General features: G+C 38.9%; 2 protein-coding genes and 1 pseudogene across 3 annotated transcripts; 1 reads left to right on the forward strand and 2 right to left on the reverse strand.

The window, feature by feature from the left end:
* Positions 1-1,188: 1,188 nt before the first annotated feature.
* smyd1b (SET and MYND domain containing 1b) lies at positions 1,189-7,192 on the forward strand. 2 transcript variants are annotated; one of them, XM_028579129.1, is made up of 10 exons: positions 1,189-1,464; positions 1,796-1,972; positions 2,400-2,613; positions 3,529-3,659; positions 3,844-3,882; positions 4,772-4,967; positions 5,321-5,413; positions 5,547-5,710; positions 5,847-6,015; positions 6,894-7,192. In XM_028579129.1, exons 1-10 carry the CDS (start codon positions 1,343-1,345, stop codon positions 7,056-7,058), a joined length of 1,470 nt encoding a protein of 489 aa, XP_028434930.1. In that variant the 5' UTR covers positions 1,189-1,342; the 3' UTR covers positions 7,059-7,192. The 2 variants fall into 2 exon arrangements, with proteins under 2 accessions (XP_028434930.1, XP_028434931.1); XM_028579130.1 differs by lacking the exon at positions 3,844-3,882 and having other exon boundaries at positions 1,190-1,464.
* Positions 7,193-9,494: 2,302 nt separating this feature from the next.
* Positions 9,495-11,884, reverse strand: LOC114556169 (fatty acid-binding protein, liver-type-like; annotated as a pseudogene).
* A 2,003-nt stretch (positions 11,885-13,887) lies between these two features.
* On the reverse strand, positions 13,888-14,749 carry LOC114556073 (fatty acid-binding protein, liver-type). The gene is made up of 4 exons (XM_028578915.1): positions 14,677-14,749; positions 14,290-14,462; positions 14,056-14,148; positions 13,888-13,974 (listed from the first exon to the last, which is right to left on the reverse strand). The coding sequence occupies exons 1-4, from the start codon at positions 14,741-14,743 to the stop codon at positions 13,924-13,926; spliced, it is 384 nt and encodes a 127-aa protein (XP_028434716.1). The 5' UTR covers positions 14,744-14,749; the 3' UTR covers positions 13,888-13,923.
* Positions 14,750-15,234: the final 485 nt, after the last annotated feature.

Genomic DNA, 15,234 nt, shown 5'->3' on the forward strand with positions numbered 1-15,234 from the left:
AGGATAGAAACAAATAGAATACAGAAGACTAGCTACATCTTCATCTTCTAGACATCTTCTACCACTATATATATATATATATATATATATATATATATATATATATATATATATATATATATATATATATATATATATATATTTGCTCAATTGCTGTGATATTGATACTGTTCAATCTGTGATGCTGTCTTGTAAAGTAATGGAAGAAAATATCTACACATAGCCCAATTTAAATTATTTTTAGATTATTTAAACCTGTTGCTTTTGGAATTTATTTCTGTTGTCATCTGTTCGTTGTGTTTGTTGCTAATGTAAAGCATAATTTACGCACTAATTAACGATGCACTTGTATTTGGACAATCTCAAACCTTTTACCTCCAACTGTTCATTAACAACACAGACTTTTCATTGAATGCTAATAATAGGAAAACTTACATGAATATGCACATATAATACATCTATCGATAGATTAGACTTCAGTATTTTCAGTCATCGTGGAGATTTTAGAAGAAGAGCACTCTGATGTTAAAAAAAAGAATCTGGATACAATGCAGGACTGAGAATACAACTAAAACCTTCAACGCTAAAGTGTTAGTAGTTCAGGCTTTATCAAAAGTTGTGTTTTGTAGATACCGGCTAATACTCCAGTCTGTCTCTGAAGCACTGCCATACACGGCAAGCTTTGTAGTCCACTCCTATTGTTGGGCCTGACCTCCATTCTGGGGACCCTAAAGCTGTTCCCCCCATAGTGTTATGTCATACTCATACCGTGTGTTGCAAGTACAGAGAGAGAGAGTAAGGGAGAGGAAGTTATAGAAAGCACCCGAACAGGGTAGAAGCAGAGAGTTAGATCAGCTCTGTTTCTGTCAAACTCCTCGCAGCTGTCCAACGTCACCACAGGCTCTTGATAGACAGCCCCAACTGAGGGCCAAAAATAACCCTCAGGGACCGGGCACCTACCAATTCATGGTTGGGGGTGGGGACATCTTCTACCACAAATTTAAAAGAAATCTAAGAATCTGAGAGAACGACACCGAGTTTCTGTGGTGTTACTTTCAGACGAGGTTGTTGGTTGTATTGACAGGACAATACATTTGATTTATTCAGTGGGCTAATGAGACAAATCCCCACCAACCCATTTCCTGTGACTGTTGGTACAGTTCAAGAGGTGGACAGCTATTTTAGTACCGCTGGTGTGGAATGTGCAGTTGTCATTGAAGAGCACAGAGGGCACAGATTAGTGTACGAGTTTCTCAAGTACTCCATCGCTGCATTTAGCTTCTCTCTTCCACTGAAACACTCATCGGTTCACCACTGAATCTCAGGAACCAGTGCAGGAATCATGGAGAATGTGGCAATATTTGACTCATCTGGAAAGGGGAGAGGTCTGAAGGCTACCAAGGAGTTTTGGGCTGGAGACATCATTTTTTCTGAGCCCAGTATTTCAGCTGTTGTGTTTGACAGGTACAGTGATGATACAAATTGGGAAGGGTTGGAGATGTGTTCAGATGTGGTCATTATGGGGATATTGGAGGCAGATGAACAATATATTTTTGCTGACTGAGGATGTTGAGTTGAGAATATTTTGTGATGACATGATGTGATTTGAAAATAATATAGAAAGAATTAACTTTTTAAAGATCGTTTTCAAATTGGTAGAAATTTGTATCAAAAGGAGAACATAACACAGCATTTGGCCACCATTAAGGTGCTTAACTCTTCCTTTGACAACTATAAGGGTATCGTAGATGCTGTAATATAGGGATCATAACATCTTTCCTCTCTTTTTCTGCAGTCTATCAGAGCGTATTTGCCACAGCTGTTTCCGCAGACAAGACAAGCTACAGAGGTGTGGACAGTGCAAATTTGGTCATTATTGTGACCGAACTTGCCAGCGCGCTGGCTGGGCAGAACACAAGCAAGAGTGTGGGGCCATCAAAGCTTATGGCAAAGTACCGAACGAGAACATCCGGTAAGTGAAAGGAAAAGGAAATAGGGAGTCATAGAAAGTTGTTACATGATGCTGATTTTAGATTTGTTTTTCTTTTTTTTAAAAAGCACAGGTAAAGAAACCCAAACACAAATTCTTCTAGTTTTTCTCTGTGAGGTTTTTTTCTTAAATTGTTTTCCACAGTGTGCTATTGTCTATCATACTGTCGGAAAAGAGGAGGACGGTTAGGTGCAATGTTCATTTTGATTTAAAAAAAAAAACATGATTGTAGTGTTTATTACTGAGTTGCATCAGCTTTGTGTTCTTTATTTTACCACAAGAACACATATTGTACATAGTCAGTGTCCATCAGTCTTTAATAATAATAAGTCTCGATAATGTGTGCCTGATTTTTATCATGATCCTCTTATTCACCTGTCATCTAATACTCCTCTTTTTTTGTGGTCAGCTTGGTTGCCCGTATCTTATGGCGCCTTGACAAAGAGGGGAGCGTGATGTCTGACACGCAGCTGATCACCCTGGAGGAGCTGGAAGACCACATTGATGACATGCAAGAGGATGAGTTGAAGGAATTAAAAGTGGACATCCACAACTTCCTGGACTTCTGGCCCCGTACCAGCAAGCAGCACACGATTGATAACATCTCACATATTTTTGGAGTGGTGCGTTTATGTTATCCCTATATTGGCTATCCCTCATTTTCAAATATGTGGCTGCATCTAAAACCATATAATTGTGTCCCGAATCAGGGCCTTTTTTTCTTTAAAGAACAGAAAGCTAGTAAGCTGAACCTGCCCCTCTTCACCAAATTAGACAGTTTAGCATCACAGAGACCAAAACTTGTTAACTCATGAAATAAAAAATTTTCATCCACGAGTTGTGACATTAACTTTAATACTTGATGACAGCTGGAACACAATGTGCCAGGCTTTGTTAACTATTCACAAATTGTATATCTATCTGTGAAATCCTGTGCTTAGCAACATGTCTAAGCTGTAACACTAACAGGTGTATACACACTGCAGCTTAGGCCATGTAACATATTTTACCAGTGGCTAACCTGGTGAATATGAAGTATATGTAATACACCACATGAGCTGACAAAAACTGCGCAAATTAAACGTTAATCAACCCACCAGTGGTGGTAACATAAAACATCAACTAGTTTCATAATCAGGCAAAAAACAGGCCCCAGTTCTGGGGTAGCCTACAATGGGAAAATCTGTGGTTCCCAACCTTATTTACAAAGCAAAACAATATTTATTGTACAGCAGTTCAACCAAAGAGCTTTGTTCCCTTTTAATATTGTTTCATTTGTCGGTTTGAGAGGCCTGAAGTATTTCACAATAAAAAAGAAGCAAAGATTAGAAAATAGTCAGAAAGGACAACATAATTTGTGTTGTAGAAATGTTTATTTCATATCATGTTATAATCTTGAGGCCCCTAAGATTTATCTTGTGATAAAAAGTTGTTTTTTTAATTCTCAACATGCACAAGTTACACTATCCCCTTCATTATTTTTCTCCTACATTTTAACCGATCCATGTTCACATTGATATTTGCCCTCTTTTTCTCAGATTAACTGTAATGGTTTCACTGTGAGTGACCAGAAAGGCCTTCAGGCGGTGGGAGTTGGTCTTTTCGCTAATTTGTGTCTCGTGAATCATGACTGCTGGCCAAACTGCACCGTGATCCTCAACCACGGCAAGTAAGTAAAAAAAGAAAAAAGAAAAGCTATTTAGTTTCTATTTGCCCTTTCAAATTTTTGACTCTGACTTGATTAAAAATGTAAAATGTTCTTGTGTTGCGTATTTGCGTGCTGTTATGTATTGTGTGAATGTGTGTTTGCCAAGTTGCATTCGGTGTAAAACTGCTTCCTGTTTGCCTTTCAGTCAATCGGCTGTGAATACTATGTTTCATTCTCAACGGAGGTGCGTTACCTCAACCTAAACCTTTTCAAAGTTTTATTTACTATAGACTATGACATTAAATGCTTAATAAACACATCAGTATGCATAACCGGCATTCTCCCTCCTCCATCCACTGTAGAAAATTAAAGTCTTTGTCAGTAGTGCTCTGTGGTATGCACTGTAGGTTTGATGTGGCTCAGTATTCACATCAATATGTCAACATGCTACTTGAATGCTCTAACCTGAATTTAACTTATTTAGTATAACAAAATTCTGGTATTATTTTTCTGTCCACACAAAGTTTCACTCATGTCCTGTGGTTGGTCACTTTGTGTGTTTGTCCCTGTGTGATCACAAATGTGTGTCTGTCCATCATGCTGAAACAGATTGCTGTGTAAGAGTGTATTAAATTCTCATTTATAACAACATTCATTCCTATTAGTTCATCACTAACACCATATAACACCAGGCTGAAACAATATTTCATGTAAATACATTTGTAAAGTTTAATATCCATTATTATTTCATAATTAAGCCTAACATTTACTAAATGTGGATAGGTTTGTCGCACATTTGTTAAATGTGGAAAGAAAACAAATACAACTTGGAAAACTTAAATTAGCTGAACAATAAATTAACAAAAATATCCCAAAAGAAAAGTTCCAGACTTGTATAAAATATTCTGCTGCTTTATAGTTAATGCATTTACATTTTTAGAAAAATGGTACATTCACAAAATTTAGGCTTAAGTTCGAAATAATCTTCATTAATAACCATACAGTCCTTCAACTGGATTAACTGAACTGAAAGCCACAGTATAGAACAGGGTTTTACCATCAACCTAAAACTGTAAATGAAAGATTAAATAAACTAAATTCTGCTTGTATTGAATTACGTTTTTCTTCTTCAGGATTGAGCTGCGTTCTTTAGGTAAGATCGAAGAGGGAGAGGAGCTGACGGTCTCATACGTGGACTTCCTGAATTTGTCAGAGGAGAGACGAAGGCTTCTGAAAACACAATACTTCTTTGACTGCACATGTGAGCACTGCAAGAACCACATCAAAGATGACTTGAAGTTGGGGGGATTGGAAGTGGATGGTGTCAAGGTTTGTGTCGTTGTACATGTTTGTCTTTGTGTTGAGTTTTATGTAGTTTTTCAAGAACCAGAAGACTCACTACATGTTGTACTGACACGGCTGATAATGACAGACAGGAAACATGAGAAGCAGAACAGCAGTAACTATTTTAAGCAAAGATAACTCCCAACCTCCAAACTGTGTGTAAGGGCATGCATTCACATAATGTGAGGTAAAGAAAAAGAACTGGAATAAACTTAATTTACTTAATAACTTCAATTACTTCAAGATAGTGACTATATTTCAATGTTTTTTTATATCACATACCAGGAATTCTTATCTTATCTAAAATTTGATCAATGCCCCCCTTTTTCACTTTGTAGCCTACAGAGGAACAAGTGAAAGAGGCAACAGATTATTGCTTTCAAATGCTGGAGAAGATGGACAATGCTCGACTAAATGGCAACTACCATGAGGTATTGTATCAAGTCACCTACAACACCAAATAAAAAACGTTTTTTTTTTCTTCTATTTTACCACCACTTAATCCAACTTCAATGTTGTTGTTTTTTTTTAAAGATGTATCTATTTATGTTGTTTTCTTTTCAGGTGGTGAAAATCTGCAAGGATTGCATAGAGAAGACAGAGCCGGTTTTGGCTGACACTCACATCTACCAGCTGAGGATGTGGAGCACATTAAGTGAGGTGCAAGCTTACCTGCAGTTCTTTAATGAGGCTGCAGAATACGCCCGCAAAATGGTGCAGGGATACATGTGAGTACAGAGACATTGTGCAGTTTGTTGTGATACACATAGGCATCATATTCTATCCAATGATTATGATAAACACACTGAGTCTCCTGTATGAAGAAATGAATACTAAAATAAAACAAATCTCTTCACCTGACAGGAAACTGTACCACCCGAACAATGCTGCTCTCGGTATGGCTGCCATGCGAGCAGGAGTGACTCACTGGCAAGCTGGGGAGATCGAGATTGGCCACGGGATGATCTGCAAGGCCTACGCCATTCTCATGGTCACCCACGGCCCAACACATCCCATCACCAAGGACCTGGAGGTAAACAACTTATAATCTCAGAATCGGCATACACAACTGCATTTGGATGTGTTTAAGCTTTTCTTGGACTCTGTTGTTACCAATTTCCATAGATAATAATGTTAAAGCTGCTATAATCAATATTTATCATAATAATGAATGAATCTGCAGCTCCCCTCGACTGCTTTACAGAGCTTTATAGTGACTTTCAGTTCATTGTTTAGCTGTCCAGTCTGCAATTTTACTCTACTGGGTCACACTCACTGCTCTCATAGCGTCATTTTCAAACCCAACAGGCAGCTATTTTCAGCAAAACGCTCTAAAACCCACTGTACACTACCTGATCAGAACTAAAAGCGTTAAAGACTAGATGTTGAACACAGTGGAGCATTTGGCAGCTAAAGAGCCAGATATTTCCTTCAGGAGTTGGTGAGACTCAAAACCGATCTAGAAGGAGAGTATTGGGAAGTATTGGACTCAACAGGTGGACAAATAAATAAATGCTTCTGTGGCTCTGTGACTGCTGGATGTGTAAATAAGCAACTGTCTGCTAACAAGTTTGCCGGGTCAAGTGTTGTGTTCATAGCTGTTTGCACTGCTTTCAAGCAGGTTGAAAATCACTGCACTTGGATGTGCCTCCTTTAAATAAAATGTTCAAATACAAATTTATTTGGCTAGATTTGAGCTGTCACGAGAAATTGACAAAATACTTATATTTGATGCAGTTTGCAGCTGTGGTATGGCTGTCAATATCTGTGGACTACTGTAAATACTATTCTGGTACAAAGTGAACAAAACTGTGCACTCAAAAACAGGCCAAGCCTGCAGTTTACCATCCTATAGCTAACTCATGAATGAACATTTACAGCACTGATGTGTCTTTCCTGATATTTCCACAGGCGATGCGTATGCAGACAGAGATGGAGCTGAGGATGTTCAAGCAAAACGAGTATGTTTACCACAGTATGAGAGAGGCAGCTCTGAAGAACAAACCAATGGCCATGATGCATGAGCCCAATTCTATGGAGGAGGGAATCAAGAATCTCTTCCACCGAAAGAAGTAAAAAGATCAAGAAAAACTACTTATTGTTTACTGTTAACCTTTTTCTGAGTGTTGGTGTGTGAGTCAACACATTTAGTCACATAATTTTCATTTCACTTTTGTAGTTACACTTTTCATTAAATATGTCATGTCAGACTTGTGCATTTAGTTTTCATTACTCCAAACCAAGTGGAAGCACAAAAATGCATTATAATGTTGGAGAGAAAAAATATATATTTTTAAATCTGCAGTGTAAGGCACTAAGTCTTGTACACCTGTTGCTCATTATGCTCAGCAGGTACAACTTGTCCTTTAATGAAACTAAATTGGTTCTTGGTAAATGTACATGGTTTTCAATGTTTACCAGTATGTAATACTTTAACCCCGAATTAGGCAAAGTTTTGAATCCCACTACCCACCCAAAGATGTCTCAAGCTTTTTAAATAAGTGTTGCCCGCTGCACACATGTAATGAAATAGTTCATTGAGATAACGATTTTGTAATTTGAGTTTGAAAAACAATTTAATGTCTCTCTCTTAAGCACTCTTTCCATATGCCAACCTTGTGGACTAGAGACATCCTGTTACTCCCATCAGTAGTTTTAAAATGCATTTTGTTCAGGGGAAATATTGGTACGGATCGTTCTTTTATAGCCCTGTTTGAAACAAGACAGTATGTTTGCACAAAGTGGGCAGTATTATGGAGGATAATTTCAGAAGAAAAAGCAAGTTTGATATGGAAATCATCATTGGATTTCATTTTTTTTCCAAAAGAGCTGGGACACAGAGGCACCTAAGCACACCAGAGTGTGTCTGACAGCTGAAGAAACTGCCCTGGGTCCAACCTTTTATTAAGTGAACTTGCTATTGCTAGTGTTGACAGAAAACACAACTAGGCCTAGCCGGGGTTTAAATTGGTATTTGTTATGTGGGGGGGCTCTCCCTAAATTGAAAAATAAACCGTTAAATGGCACTTTCTGGAGAGTTTTGTACAAAGAAATGGAGAAATCGAGTCTTACATGATATGTGCAAAACCTATACTTTGCATTGTTGTAGTATCAACAGGTTAAGGGCATTTAACATTTACATTTGTTGTAGTATCAACAGGTATTACCTTGTTATGGCATTTAACATTTAACATAATTTAGACAGTGCAGCATTGGTCAAAATTTTATGTGACATATTTAGACTGCAAGCAGGCACAAACAGCAGTTCAGGCAAAAATTTTATGTGACATATTTAGACTGCAAGCAGGCACAAACGAGCAGGCTTATGTGCCGGGGCTGAGCCCCGGAGAGCTCCGGCCCAATTTAACCACTGGCTGTAGCCAGCAGCTGGATTAAGTTAGGTCACACTGATTAGCAGGAGGTGCCCTGACTCCCTACACGTGTAGCTCACTACACATTACAATGTTCTGTAGCAAGTCAGACTCCCCATCTGCTGTTCAATGGGTGTCCCTGCACTCTGAGGCCAACTCTTCAGCATGCATTTACATTTGGCATTCCCCAATTTTGTCATTTTATGATTCTTCTCAAGTTTTCCACTTTCCAAATGTATAGCCCTATTACACTGCCAGACTTCTTTTGCTGTAGGAGAAGCCCTTATATGAACTTCCGGACAATGTCGGAGGAATAAGGTACCTAGTCCGAACTTCCCATTTTACACATGTAGCACACAGGAGATGGTCTGTCGCATACATTCTCACTTAGATTTATATTCAGACGAGGGGTGTCACTGAGAGTGCAGCCGACAGGACTTATTATACTGCGTCACGTACCCTCATAATTGGTCATAAATCTCTTGTCGTTTCTTGAATTGTCTGATGAATGGTCGGCCCTTATTAACAGATGTTGCTTAATCTCATGTCTATAGACATTTTGTTGCGGTCTTCATGTCAATTCCACCCTTGATGTTTTCCTTACCGTTTTGCACGAGCGGCATGAAACACTCACTATTTTCACACTGGCTCAATCCAAGATTACGGATTTTGTAGCTGGCAAGGTAAAGCGAGGTCAATCTAAGCTACTTTCTCACAGCTCCCCGGGTGTCTAGATAACTTCAGGTCTACAATGCATGTATGATGGGCTATAATGAGGGAAATCACATTTAGCCAGATGTAAGACTGGTGAGTTTTGTTAGTGTTTTTTTTTTTAGCTTTTGTTCATTTCCAACACAGGAGTTGATTTAGCCTCATGTTGCTCATTATTTATTTGTTAAACCCTTTGCAGTCAGGACTTAAGCCAGGTCAATTCTAAACACATACTCACAAAAGCCAACCAAGTCACATGGATTCTGAACACAACATTATTTGTATGGCTCGTCCAAATAATGTACTAGTAATTTAAGAAATCCATATTAACTGCTAGTTGCCAGTTTTGATATTTCAGTGACATTTAGTCCAAAGAAACCAAGAAAGTTTTGCCTTTTTTACCAAAGAAACCAAGAAAGTTTTGCCTTTTTTACATGCGTTTGCTCGTCCTCTTGTACACAATGCTGCCAACAGTTATAGGAGAAAAAAGAAAAGAAGAAAGTCATTAGAAACTAATCATGCAACACTGAATGACAGAAATTAAGTTTCCTACTCATGTTGACAATTGTGTTTGAATCGACTAGTTCTGTGATGGATATGATTGCCTTCAGGGACACATTGAGCTTGTTTCCATCACGCTGAACCACCGTCTTTAAAAAGCAGCATACAAGATACATTTTAATCAGAGACAATTAGGCAATGTTGACTAGTGTGCATGATGATCTAAACATTAGAGTGTTGTTTTATTCCATTAAAAGGATGAAGTTTAACATATTTTATTCTGAAATTTTGCATGCTGGCTTACCTTGACCTTCTCCCCTGTGACGGTCTCCAACTCAGCCTCCTGTCCAATGGTGAAGGTATATATTATCACCTTTGAGATGGTGGTGACCGTCACTTTGAAGTTGTCACCAGTCTCCTCAACTCGTAATGTCTTTGCCTTTCTGGATGAGTTCATCTGGGAGACCTTAAGACAGCTGGCTGAGAAACCACCAATCACAAGAAGTGCTGCATTTCCTTGGCTGACAAGTTTTCATTTAGTTGTAATTTAGCAAATTAACATTGTTAGACAAGTCGGATAAGGGACTGTAACCTCTGCTTTCTCATCTTACACATCGCACTCCACTGGTGGCCATTTCAGTAGATTTACTCACTAACATTGTTGTGGAAACACAATAAGCATGGAAACTAAATGCACACTTACTGCATGACTTCAAATACTAAGTTACTCCTCTAGTAAACTAGTATTCACATGAAATAAAACATTGAGACCATTCAACAAAGCACACTGGGTAATAACCCATATTGACAGCTGGCCTGCTCAATCAGCAATTCAAAGTTAAAGCAACACTAGACATACACTCTTGACTTTTCCCGCTTCGGTCCCCCTACAGGTTGTCTCATTGTTCGTCTGCTATTTCATTACTAAATTCATTTCTGAGACTTTTTTATTTGAGAAATCAACTATTTAGAGACCCAAAATGGGCCGTTTTACTAAAATGGATTGAAAATTGATACTTATTTTTCGTAACAATCAAGTATGAAAAACTGAGGAGGACACACTGTTGGATGCTGTCCTCCTTTCCTACTCTTTCTTCAAACGAATCTCTTTCTCTCCCAGTGACCCTGTCTTTCTGCTTGAGTAGCACTGGTTGAAGCCTGAAAATATAACTAATTACACTGGTCGGACTGTTCAGCTCTGTTTCAGAGTGATACCTCCGGTACATGCCTTTTTCAGTCGCAGACTTTTCAATACTCATCTGGATTGAAGCAGCAAACATTCAGTGTAAGAGTAAAAAAAAAATGACATAACATTATTTATCATAAGTTTATTTGATTCACAGCTGCTACATATAGTGTTTTGACCTTGACAACCCAACTTCATTTTGCTTGCGACTAGTTAACTTTCTAAAGCAGGCGCAATAGCTTGTTTGCTAAGGGTCGGGTCGGGACTCCAACATTAACACACTAACAACATTGTATTCAGAATATAAAATATTTTTTAAAGGACTTTTTAATGTGTGATTGTGTAAAGGTGTTCATGAGACAGCCGATCAACCTTTTGTGAACTTTCGTGAAATTTCTCCAGCCGTCTTTCTCTTGTTTTGATGGAGACAGATGCTGTGTGCACGGAGGGGAGGGGGCTGTGTGTGTATCTGTGTGCGTAACAGACGCGTGAGCGCCAGAGAGACGGAGGAGAGCAGGGAAAGGAATGCAGCTGAACGAATACGGATGCGTGTTTTAAATAGCGTTAAAAACAATAATAATAATAAAGAAACGCAATATTTGGCGGCCGGTGTTGATTGTATGGTGCACCGCCACAAATTAGTCTATGTGTGGGAAACACTGGGTTGCATTCTCAAAGAAAGCAACTCCAAACTTGTTTTGCTGTGATGTTGCGATTTTTGTTGGGTCAAACCCATCTGCTAGCGATGGGGGGCCAAGACTGAGATCTACATGGAAAAGTATGCACCAAACAAGCCACTTTGAAATTTTGCTGTTTTCATGAATACAAAAGTTGGGTGACCCTCCCCTCAACAAAGAATAACAAGACATGACCCTCCCCTATTTTCCTCCGGTGGTCCATACCATGAATACCGAACGGTCCCTAACCATTTTGGATTACAAATACTTCTCATGTTCCAACTTTGTCAAGGAATTGCCCAGTTAAACAAGTGAACACTTTCAAAGCTACTTGTTAAAACACTTTATAAAAGAAAGCTGAACTCTTACCAATGGCCTTCATGAAAGGCTCAAAGTTCTCCTGAGACTCCAGCTGGTACTTTCCAGTTAAAGACATGACAGCAGACAGTGAAGGTAGGAGTGAGAAGTGCTTAGCTGCCTGTTTTATACTCTCAAACTCCAGCGCTGCAATCATTTACCACGGGTGTCTCAAATTAAGGCAGTGCCAGCCCACTTCAAGATCCACCACTGCAGATGAAGACAGAGATATCAACTGCTCACCAATCCAGTCCGGTAGGTGGCAGTAATGCACCTTAAAGATGGTTGCCAACTGCCAATAATAAAGCAGAAGAAGAAAGCAGTGATAAAAGAGGTACAGGGTGACGACACTAGTTAGATAACTCTTATTAGCCAATTTAAAGGTATCTCATATCACTGTAACACTGATGATATCTAGTTGTATGTCTCTTTTAAGCCTGATAAGACTAAATGCCTGACTGCCATTTAGGACTGAACAACTTTTTACAGCTCATTGCAGAGAGGACTGAGGTCCTTATCGTTGCTTCAGATAACACAGCTTCCAAGGTTGCTTAGTGTTTGGAGTCCTTTCTTCAGCTGTGAAGTCTAAACAGCTTATCTTAACTTACCTTTTCACCTGTCTCAGCAAGTCCAGAATGCTGTTTCAAGGCTGTTGACCAGGTCCAGTAGGACAACTCAAATCTTACCCTATTTACATTGGCTTCCTATCTATTTAACTATTCATTTTAAGGTTCTTTTGTTTGTTTTCATTCTCCAAATAAAGGTATAAAGATGAGGGTGATGTATGCTGTACATATTATAAAACCCTTTGTGAAGGGGGATTTTGGGCTAGATAAATAAATGGACTTGAGTTGGAATTTTTTTTTTTTATTCAAGCAGACATTTGTCAGTTTGCAGTTTGTCTGAGTTTATAGGTAAAAGCAGCTCGCCTTTCGCAGCAGTGCATCCATAATAAACCCTTTCCTACTGATAGGACAGTTAGAGATGTAACACGCTAAACATAGACAGGAGGAAAGGAGGCCTGTGGACACAGCAACTCTAGTCATTTCTGCTGAGTGAAAGTAAGATGGGACAAAACTAGGTAATACGCAAATATACAAGCAAACCAGAGAAACTGAGCTCAACGGATATCCACAGAAACAACTTATGTCGCTAAATCTCAGTAGATTTGAAGTGTTGGGCCCAGATGCTTCGGTTCTTGGTGCCTCTGACATGTCTTATACTTCCAAGGCTTCATATAACCCGTTTAACCTATATAATAACCAGTTATGATTTCAGCATTAATTCTGCAATTATGAGCCTTGTTAGAGAATGTCTGCTGTGGGACATAATGTCCATTGCCCTATGTGTTACTGTTAACAGTCCTCAACATGTGTTATATAGTCAAACTTATCTGGACATTATCAAAATGTTTTAGCTGTCTGTACTCTGAGAACAAAAAGCTGAGTCAAATAACCTGTATGTGTTCACTTACAGGGTAAGCGTATCATGTCCGATCTAACTGGACATTTGGGTTTTGTCTTAGAGAATTTCAGGTTTGCAGTACATGTGAACAAGGCTATAATGAGGGAAGTCACAGAGCCAGGTGCAGACTAGAGCGCAATTGGTCAGTTTTGTACACTTCCAAGACAAGTTGATTTAGCCGCTTAACATTTTGCACAATATGTAATCAGTCTAAACACTTTACCCTGCCAACCAGCTACAGGATTCTGAATGCTGCATTTTTATGGCTGTACCAGTTACCGTAATGTAATAGTAATTAACACACACACACACACACACACACACACACACACACACACACACACACACACACAATTAGGAAATTAGGTCACAAATTCTACCAATAAGGATGACAAAGGTGTAATTTGTCCCGCCCCAATAGGTGCAACAACACTACACTAACAGTGGACTCAGGAAGAGGTCACTCAGTCTAACCACACAGTCCTGGAAAAGGTCCAGCCAGCCACATTAACTATAAACACCTGTGTGGGTGTTCAGGGCCTTTAAAAAATAAAATATATAAATAAAAAACCACATTTGTAACAGTTGCTTTCAGTACATTTTAGCCCCCCCAAAAAAAGAAAAAACCAAGACAGGTGTGCCTTTTTGACGTTTTATTATCCCAAGTGCAGACATTAAATGCGTTTGCTTGTCCTCTTGTACACAATGCCACCAACAGTCATAGTCTGAAGAAAAAAATGAAGGAGAAAGTCATTAGAAACTATTATGCAACACTGACAGAAATTAGAATCAGGTTTTCTACTCACATTGACAATTGTGAGTGAGTCCACTAGTTCTGTGACTGACTCGATTCCCTTCAGGGAGACCTTCAGCTTGTTGCCATCACGCTGAACCACGGCCTTAAAAAGCATGATACAAGATAGGTTTTAAGCTGGGACAGTTAAGCAATTATTGACCAATGTGCAAGAGGATTTAGTAACAGAGTTGAAGTCTGCATACATTTGTTTGTTTTGAACACTGAATTGAGTGTGCTGGCTTACCTTGACCTTCTCCCCAGTGACTGTCTCCAGCTCTGCCTCCTGTCCAATGGTGAAGGTATTCACGAGGACCTTTGAGCCGGTGGTGACCGTCACTTTGAAGTTGTTACCATTCTCCTCAATCTCAGAGACGCTCTTTATGTCTTTGCCTTTCTGGATGAGTTCATCAGGGAGACCTTGAGACAGAAAGCAGCTGGTTGAAAAACCACCAATCACAAGAAATGTTGCATTTCCCTGGCTGACAAGTTTTCATTCAGTTGTAATTTAATAGATCTAATATAGCAGATTAACAGTGTCTGATTTCAAAAACTTCTCATGTTCCAACTTTGTCAAGGAACACTTTCAAAGCTACTGGTTAAAACACTTCATGAAAGAAAGCTGAACTCTTACCAATGGCCTTCATGAAAGGCTCAAAGTTCTCCTGAGACTCCAGCTGGTACTTTCCAGAGAAAGACATGACAGCAGACAGTGAAGGTAGGAGTGAGAAGTGCTTAGCTGCCTGTTTTATACTCTCAAAATCCAGCGCTTCAATCATTAACCATAGGTGTCTCAAACTTAGATAACCTTTAAAAGTCAAAATGTCTGTTAGCCTACTTGTGGTTCATGAATGGAATGATCTCATTCAAAGTCATCTACAACATAATGACATGACTGACATTTTACACAGTCTTTTCTTTTTTTTTTTTTACTGTGCACCTCTTCAACGTTTACAGAATCTGTAGTTTAAGAGAAAATGTTTTTTCTCTGAGAATTGAATGTCATTGGTAAAATCTACTTTTTAAAGTTTGCCTGCAAGCATTTTGGGCAAATCAGAGGAAACATTTCCCCTTATTATAAAAAAGAAAATGATCAAAACTACAAATAGATAAGTTGCGCTTCAGTTTAGGTTAACAAGAAATGTAGTTTTCAACCAGAACTTCCTGTTATATTTACAGAGTTCCTGTCCTG

Source organism: Perca flavescens, chromosome 5, assembly GCF_004354835.1.
Source record: "Perca flavescens isolate YP-PL-M2 chromosome 5, PFLA_1.0, whole genome shotgun sequence".
Taxonomy (NCBI): domain Eukaryota; kingdom Metazoa; phylum Chordata; class Actinopteri; order Perciformes; family Percidae; genus Perca; species Perca flavescens.